Source organism: Triticum dicoccoides, chromosome 3B (assembly GCF_002162155.2).
Source record: "Triticum dicoccoides isolate Atlit2015 ecotype Zavitan chromosome 3B, WEW_v2.0, whole genome shotgun sequence".
Classification (NCBI taxonomy): Eukaryota; Viridiplantae; Streptophyta; class Magnoliopsida; order Poales; family Poaceae; genus Triticum; species Triticum dicoccoides.
This window is the reverse complement of record NC_041385.1, coordinates 604,212,164-604,220,916: the sequence shown is the minus strand read 5'-3', so window position 1 is coordinate 604,220,916 and position 8,753 is coordinate 604,212,164. Positions and strand designations below refer to the sequence as shown.

The 8,753-nt window shown below is 41.2% G+C and overlaps 1 protein-coding gene and 1 pseudogene across 1 annotated transcript; both read right to left on the bottom strand.

Moving 5' to 3' along the window:
* Positions 1-695: 695 nt before the first annotated feature.
* Positions 696-6,014, bottom strand: LOC119281640 (probable leucine-rich repeat receptor-like protein kinase At5g49770). The gene is made up of 17 exons (XM_037562114.1): positions 5,890-6,014; positions 5,361-5,484; positions 5,218-5,292; positions 4,701-4,901; positions 4,392-4,553; positions 4,178-4,249; positions 4,033-4,104; positions 3,887-3,958; positions 3,738-3,806; positions 3,587-3,661; positions 3,176-3,310; positions 2,750-3,083; positions 2,376-2,604; positions 1,905-2,044; positions 1,598-1,817; positions 1,279-1,511; positions 696-1,190 (listed from the first exon to the last, which is right to left on the bottom strand). Exons 1-17 carry the CDS (start codon positions 5,972-5,974, stop codon positions 696-698), a joined length of 2,793 nt encoding a protein of 930 aa, XP_037418011.1. The 5' UTR covers positions 5,975-6,014.
* A 1,547-nt stretch (positions 6,015-7,561) lies between these two features.
* The window catches only part of LOC119281638, a 5,707-nt pseudogene continuing 4,515 nt past the window's right edge, over positions 7,562-8,753 (bottom strand).

Genomic DNA, 8,753 nt, shown 5'->3' with positions numbered 1-8,753 from the left:
GGATGAAAACGAGCCCAAAAGCAATCTTGACCGTTTCGACGAGATGAACAACTTTTATGTTGAACGTTTTTTGATCAGAGATCATCTTGAGGGTCAAATCGGTCGCACGAAACTGGCTATCCCTCGCGCTACCCATCAGACAGGGTGTCTGGTGGGGCGCGCCAGTTTTTGCCTCCTGACATGACTGTATTCCGATGGCTCTAACTTTTGCATACGAACTCGGATTGGAACGATTTTTGTATCAAAATCGATCGTTTCGACGAGGCGAAGACAATCCGTGTAGATAATTTTTCCATTTGAGGTCGTCTTGGGGGCTTAATCAGCCAAACTGTACTCTGAATATAAGATCTTAGTACTTTGAGCATAGTTTCGGTCTTCGAGATGAAATCGGACTGCGATGACCCAAACTTCAAAGATGTTCATATCGACAATACGGAAATCTTTCATGAAGATCACTTGTCTATTTGAGGCCATCTTAAATAAGTTATTGACCGTGCCAAAATCTGGTGTCAACACTTCGATTCCATTAGCCATTGCTTTATTTGACGTTACACAGACGAATCCACGGTCGACCGTGGTTGATTTGGTCAGAAGCTAATCGGGCATTCGAGCCATGGTCTTCAAATTTGGGCGAATTGCAATTTGCAACCACTGATTACGAAAAAATGTCCATAAAATGTCCACCGAGTAGGAGCTTAGTGTTGATTTCCACGGTGGGACCGGGAGGGTTCTTCCGATATGATGCTGCTGCTGCTGCTCGATCCGGTCACAACCACAGCACCGCTGTATGGGCCTCCGGTGGCTTGCCCTGCGTGCTCGAACTCCGTGACAGACGAGCTGGATGAGCTCAGTCCCTCATTTTGGAGCATCGTCTCGATTTCCTTCACCACCGAGCTCATCGTGGGCCGTTTTGAAGCCGACTCCTCCACGCACTCCATGGCCAGCTGCACGAACCTTCTGAACCCGGCCGACTTGGCGGCGTCGTGGATGGCCGGGTCGATGATGCCCTGCAAACCGTAGTAGTCGTGCTCGTTGGGATCTATGGCAATCCTGAACTCCCGGACGATGTATCTGCCCTTTGTTATGGGCAGCCTGGCGCTTAGTAGCTCAAGCATGACGACGCCGAAGCTGTAGACGTCGCTCTTCTCCGATAGCTGCTGCGTCATGTAGTACTCGGGGTCCAGATAGCCCTATGAAATGAAATGTAGCCGTCAAGGATAAGAGTAACCAATGAGATCTGTACACAAATTGGTAGACAATGGTAAGCAGAGCATTTACAAGTGTTCCTTTGACTTGAGTAGAAACATGTCCCTTTTCGGTATCCGCAACTAGCTTCGACAGACCAAAATCAGCAACCTTTGCTTTAAGATTGTCATCCAAAAGGATATTTGTGGACTTGATATCTCTGTGGATAATAGGTGGATCAGCAAGTTCGTGAAGATACGCCAGTCCTCTAGCTGAGCCAAGAGCAATCCTGAGCCTCTTCTTCCAGTCCAGGTAAATTCCCCTTGCTGAGTCAAAATTGCAAGTTGTGAAGGAGAAGAAACATAAAATGTACTTACTTTTTAGGCTTATGAACTATCCTCTGTATACATACCTTGTAAGTTCTCTCGCAATGTACCATTAGAAACATATTCATACACCAGCATCTGCTCCCCTTGTTCATAGCAAAATCCTAGCAGGCTTACTAGGTTCCTGTGATGAACCCTGGACAGCAGTTCAATCTCATTCTTGAACTCCACCGCACCTTGCTTTGATCCATACTCTGCTCTTTTTATTGCAACACCTGTTCCATCTTCAATCGTTCCCTTGTAAACCTTTCACATGAGGTAAACCGCTAGATAGATTAGCTGTATGTAAATCTTCTTGGAAAAATGTTAATCAATAACTATGTAGTTATTTACCTTTCCGTAGCCTCCTGATCCTATTTCATGATTTTCTGAGAAATTGTTGGTGCAGTTCTTCAGTTCATCAAAAGAGAAGAACCTGGCTCCTTTGAGCTGTGGAGCACCTCCACTATCTTTTTGAGCAACTCCCCATGAAGCTTAAATTTAGATGTAAATGGAGTAAAATCAGTAAAGTTTCAGCAATCTTCAAAAGTTTGTCAGTTTTCCCTTTATCACTGCTGTGAGTATTTGTTAGGTAAGCGCTTGCTGTCAGAACCATTAGTATGAACGGTTATAAGCTTGGACACCTAACAGTGGGGTTGCAAGAAAAAAAGGGCCCAGTTGTTATTGCTTTGTTGTGTTATAATGTGCTATGTATCTACTTAGTTATCTGCAATCTTTGTCAATTCTAGTAATATATAGTGTCATGTCTCGGCAGAATCGACAGCTGCATAGTTGGAATTGCAATTCACATCTTTGGAACCTTACCGAATGGATTTGCTCGTCCTGATGATTGTTCTGGCCTTCTCTTTTTCAGTATAGCAAATGTCGCCCCGGACATTAGGGCAAGCAGAAGAAAACTGCAGCCTACTGCAGTTCCAGCTATAGCACGTTTGCTCATTTGAGATTTCCCACTGCCAACACCACCTGAGATAGGAAGTACCAGTGAATTTCTTATGTATATATGGACATAATTTACATTGATGATGTTGGATACCTGAAAATGAGACATATGTATCTCCAATGAAGTAATAAGGTCCAAAAATACTTGGTGGCTTATAAGTTTGGTTGCTAAAAGCAAAGCCAATCCTTATCATTTCTGACGTAGGGAAAGATGTCCCTGTTGATGGAAAGAGGCTCACTTGAACTTGGAGGTAGTCATCACTGCTGAAAAGGACACCAGAAAGGAAAACTGCACCAGGGCGCAGTCCCAGCTCTTTCCAGAGGCTAGTTTCCAGTTGCTGAAAAGTCGTTCTGTCACTCGGGTCAGCGAACAATGGCGCTCTGAAGATCATCTTGCCCGTGTAAGGATAGGCACAACTGCAAGTTGCAGGGTCTAGACTTTGATCACCGGAACATGTGGTTGAACCACATTGCGTTATATTGGTGCTGTATGATATCAGGCCCTCTTGCTGAAGGCTGCAAAAGGAGCGGCTCGAGGAATCTGAATCCAAGCACACAGGATTCCCCACAAGTCTGCGAATAGGTGAAAAGGCAATGCTAGTGAATTAATGGAATATAGAGGGAATGTTTAGAGCTTGGTTCTGGAATATGCAGGTACTGCTCACACAAGGGTCTTGTTGTAGCTTGGTGTTATGTTGACTGCAAATATGCGATTGTTAAAGAGATTCACGATCTTCAGTTGTTGGGTGATGTTGCCAGTCATCTCTAGTGTTCCATTCAGTGCGTTATTGCTTAGTATACTGTCTGATCAGCGAAAAAGAGGAAAAACATGAGAAACTTCTATGTTCACGATAATTCGTTTCTGTTACATGTCGCCAGAAAATTACACTCGCTGCAGATTGGATAGGGTGACGAGCCTTTTGGGAACTGGGCCGGAGAGTCCTCCAGATTCTATTGCTCTGCATATTAAGGTGTCAAAGTAACAAATTGTGATTGAGGGAGAAACATATTACTGACTAATGACTACCGTGAGGGAACATCAGATGATCAGTAGTGCACAGTATTAATTTACTCACACTGAAGTAAGAGACTGTAAAGTTGAGAACCAGTTCGGTGCTACTGATGGATCGAACGAATTGTTGCTTAAGTCCCTGGGTGTGCAGATAAAATTGATCAGAACAGTGTAAATCATAGAAGTTTGCAGAAAACAATGCAGACGTTTCTTACACCACGTTTAGTTTGCTCAGGCTACTGAGATCTGGTATTGTCCCATTCAGCTGGTTGTTTGCTAAATTGCTGCAGAAAAAGAATTACACCACATGAGATAAATATATTATTCTTTTTGGTTACGGGTTATCACAATTCACGCTACTTACAGGAGATTTAGGTTGTCTAGCTTGCTGATGTTGGCTGGAACTTCTCCTGTGAAATTGTTCCTGTCTAATCGGCTATGGAGGATGCAAAGGGGTTCAACAATAGCAACTAGAATATGTTGGAAGAAAGACATTGCCCATGTACTTACATGATTTTGAGGGTTGCGATGCCACCAAGCTCAGGCGGGATAGGACCAGACAATTGATTGTGGTCAAATAATCTGAGGAAGTTCAACAAAGTAGTCAGTGTAACATGTGTAGTGCTACTAAAAATGAAAATTGGTACTTCCTTACATGTGCTCGAGGATCATGCTAGAGTTGAAGAGGCCAGCAAGACTACCACTTAACTGATTCTTGTTAAAATGGCTGTTGATTTATTGGAGATAAGCATCAGTATGGTAGGAGAAACAAAGCGACTTAAATTTCAGTTACAAAAAGTGACTTAACACTTCATATTGATCATGCATTCTTGATTCAGGCTGAAGGAAGAAATGGTAGAGGGACTTACAAATGTTTGGTGTGTGTAAGTAGGTCAAGTCCTGGAGAACCACCTGAGGAAATTGGAATAGATCCAGAAAGCTGGTTATCTGCCAGGTCTAGCCAAAAGAGGTTTGAGAGTAGACCAAACGATGGAGGAATCCCGCCTGTGAAGTTGTTTGAATTCAGTGCCCTACAGAGAAATTGTTGCAGAGCAAATTCATCTCATTAGTACAACCAAAGTATCAGCAGAGCTTAATAATAATGTGAGCATGACTAAGGCTTTGTATGTGTCTAATAGTTCTTACAAGAACGAGAGCTGCGGCAAGTTTCCTAATACTTGGATGCCTCCTGTGAAGCTGCAGCCAGCCAAGATCCTGAGAAGCACAGTGCAGTAGGGTAGGCCAGTGATTGATGTATCCCAAATATGCAAGATAAGGATTTGCTAATGGTCATGTAGGCATACAGTGTTGTGAGCTTCTTGAGATTCCTGATAGCATCAGGCAGTGGGCCACCAATTCCAATGTTGAAGGAGAGATCCCTGCAAGCACCCTAAAGTATGAGCAAAAACAATATATTATATTTTATCGAGGTAAATTAGCCAGTTCTTTTTTTCTAAACTTGCTACATATGTAACGTCAGGTTTTTGTTTTATTAGTATAGCTGATATCTTCTCTGTTAAAATGCTATAAGCTCTGCAACTTTACCATCTGGAAACAAAGAATTCATGTTCATGTTTTCTTTAAGCAGTCAAAATCTCCAGAATCTTCTGATATACTCCAACATTTGAAGCAGAAAATGTACTCTTACTATTGATGATTAATAAACTTGAATGATTTTAAGGGTACGTAACTCACAGATAAACAAGCTCATTGAGTTGGCCTACGCTGTTGCTTAATGTGCCTTGAGCGTCAATAATGCCTGAAAGCCTCCTGGAAACAGGGATGCCAAATTTAACTGGATGATAGGTGAAATTAAAACATCATTATTTAGTACTCACAGTGACGTCACCCGCCCCTTGTCGCACATAACCCCGTCCCATGGTGTTCCACATGGATCATTTGATGCTTTCCAGTTTGATGGGAAGTCCTGCCATCCACTGATGAAAGACTGGAGCGCAGCCACTGACAATGCATATTGATGTTATTATTCAGGAATTTACAGACCACTGACTTAAACTATATTATCTGCATGGTGCCATATCTTCCTTTTACTGTCAGTTGCTCTGCATCATGCTAATGTTATGCAGATAAATAAGAAAATTTGCGAATTTGGAGAATATGAAAGGAGATGATATTGAATGAACTATTTGATATGGTGTTTATGATAGTACGATTGCATTATGCACTTGAATGCCATCTCTATTTTATAGATAGAACAAAATTATTTTTCATACTAGTATGGCAGATAGAAAACATTTCATCTAAATACTTGTGTGGCTTGTCACCTTCAATATGATCAAGCTAAATCTTTGCAATGAAAGTAATCTAAGAAGAGAAAGGTACAGAAATTAGATTTATCATAGTTACCATCTTGAGGATCTGTATCACAGAGTCGCACAGGTATACTGGCCAACAGCATCAACAGCAGCAGAAACTTTCTCAATGCCTCCATTCTCAGAGCCTATGGGGATTACCTATGGGGATCACAATTTAGAAACACTCGAGTGGCAACAAACTGCAAAGCTGCTTGTGAAAGCTTCTTTGCAAGAACCCAAATGGAGGAGCATTCTAAGATGAACGCCAAAGCCTTGCTCTTTGGAAGGACATTTTCTCAAGAATAGGTCAACCGAATTTGTACCTGTTTGCATATTCCGCATGATACTTGGCCCAGCTGCTGGTTTTGTTGCCAAAAGGGAGAGATGGTCTCGAGGTGATCGAAGGGCAAGTAAAACAACCAAGTTGCATAAGGATTACTGACTGTTCCGTCGGTGTTATTTATTAACCTTTTCTAGACGGGCTGAGGACCTTCACGGGTCTAGGCTTTTCTTTGATCTTTGGTGGCTTGATACAGGTAACAGCTTTCATCCAACCAACCTGTTTCCTTTAAACGATGAAGTCGGGATGCTCTTTGGAGTTGGGACAACTGTTCCTTGTCTTTTCTCGGTTGAAATTAACGTCGCTGTGATGAAGTGATTCTTATATTCCGATATATACTTTCTTGTTAAGTAGCTAATAATATTATATTCTTTTGGTACAGCATATGTTGGTGGGGGCTGAAATAACAATGCCAAGGATTTGGAAGCCCTGATAGTGACAAAGTCATTGGTTTGCTCTTCCATTATTTGTGCAAAGGTACTTCCCCGTTTTGCCCCTTTTAATTTAAATTTATTCAGGGTAAAATATCTGTGTTTTTATCATTTGGCATACATGTCTTTTGATGTGCCATTTTGCCAAATGAGTGCAGATGCGACATTATACGTAGGGACTAGAGTTATTGACTGATGTTCCAATAAGAAAAGTGCAGTGAAGGTGCATGGTAATCAAGGCACTATTATCTTTGTGACTGGTTATGCAATCATAAGAAAGATGCTTCAATGTACATGATCGCAATGCGTCTTCTAATTTTGTTTTTCATCAATATAGTTGACATAAATTGTTTTTCTCACTAATACTGTATTATATCCGCAGACCATCGCCAATGCCAACCACTTTACGACCTCACTCCAACAGGACCTTAGACTTCACAGTTATTCATTAACCTCAACGGCCAATCAGAGGCTATAAGTTTACTAAAAATGTGGCCATTAATAGTTAAATATATACTGTGAAATGGCATTTTGTTGTTTAAAAAAAACTGTTGAGATTGCATCCGCTAATTACTCAAATCAGAAATTGGATGAAACGACTCAAGTTAGTGAAGGATGTTTCTAGGCTTGATGATGGATTGGAACTGTATGCTGGAGATGCACAATGTGTTCTTCCCTTTAGCAGATACTCCCTCTGTAAAGAAATATAAGAGTGTTTAGATCACTAAAGTAGTGATCTAAACGCTCTTATATAGAGGGAGTATCATTGATTTTAATTTTAGGTTATCGATAGAAAAAGAACAGGTCATGAATGTTATGGTATTATCGATAGATCATTCTCTCTGTCACATCTTAAGAAAGCAATTTGCTAGTGCGTGCTTATAACATATTCCACCTCGGTTATATCAACAGATAGGAAAATGAATATTGTACAATAAATGTCTTGTGTCCTATTCACTTGGACCATGCACCAAAAACAATGAGTAGAGATAAGCAAGAACCAATACATAGTTCCTACTTTGGTTCAACAGCTGAGTATGAATATACACTATTGTAATCAAAAGCACTGCTGCTGCTGCTGTCATCTTTCATAGGAGAGTGTTCCTCTTGGCCTCTACCTGTTGCATCTCCAAAATGTTCAGTTGACAAAGATGCTGAATTTAACAACGGACCCCCTTCATTCTGTAAAATGGTCTCAAGTTCCTTGACCACATCATTCATTGTCGGGCGGTCAGCAGCAGATTCTTCTACACATTCCATAGCCAATTGAACGAATCTCCTGAAGCCAACTAATTTAGCTGAATCCCTGATTGCTGGATCAATTAGGCTCTTCAAGCCATAGTACTCTTGATCATACTGGTCTATTGCGGTCCTGATCTCACGCACAATGTACTTACCCTTCTCTATGGGCTGCCTGGAAGTTAATAGCTCTAGCATGACAACTCCGAAGCTATAGACATCACTCTTCTCGGAGAGCTGTTGAGTCATGTAGTACTCAGGATCCAAATAACCCTAGTATTTCGATATAAAAGATAAATTAGCAAGAAATCTTGTTTTCCCGAAAGAAACTATGCACTTTTAATTCTCAGAATCACTTACCAATGTTCCCTTCACTTGGGTAGAAACATGTCCCTTTTGTGTGTCAGACACTAGCTTCGAAAGACCAAAATCAGCTACCTTTGCAGTTAAACTTTCGTCCAAAAGTATATTGGTTGATTTTATATCTCTGTGAATAATTGGTGGATTAGCAAGTTCATGAAGGTATGCCAGGCCTTTAGCAGACCCAATTGCGATCTTAAGTCGCTTCATCCAATCCAACTGTATCCCTCCTTTACCTGAAGATTAGCAATGGTTAAATCGTATGTCCTTGTTTAGGAGATAGTTGTAAAGATGAAGAGAGTATACCCATCAAGTTGTCCCTGAGTGTCCCATTGGAAATATACTCATAAACCAACATCTGCTCCCCTTGTTCATAGCAGAAACCTACTAAGCTCACTAGGTTCTTGTGATGCACTCTGGACAGGAGTTCAATCTCATTCTTGAACTCAGCTGCACCTTGCATGGATCCTTGCTGTGCGCGTTTTATTGCAGCTATTTGTCCATTTGCAATCTTTCCTTTGTAAACCTTTAAACATATAAATATGA

Coding starts and splice junctions, on each gene's coding strand:
- LOC119281640 (XM_037562114.1), bottom strand. CDS start 5,974: ATGGAGGCATTGAGAAAGTTTCTGCTGCTGTTGATGCTGTTGGCCAGT. Junction 2,045..2,375: donor AGGACGAGCAAATCCATTCG/GTAAGGTTCCAA, acceptor TCTAAATTTAAG/CTTCATGGGGAGTTGCTCAA. Junction 1,191..1,278: donor CTCAAGTCAAAGGAACACTT/GTAAATGCTCTG, acceptor TTCATTTCATAG/GGCTATCTGGACCCCGAGTA.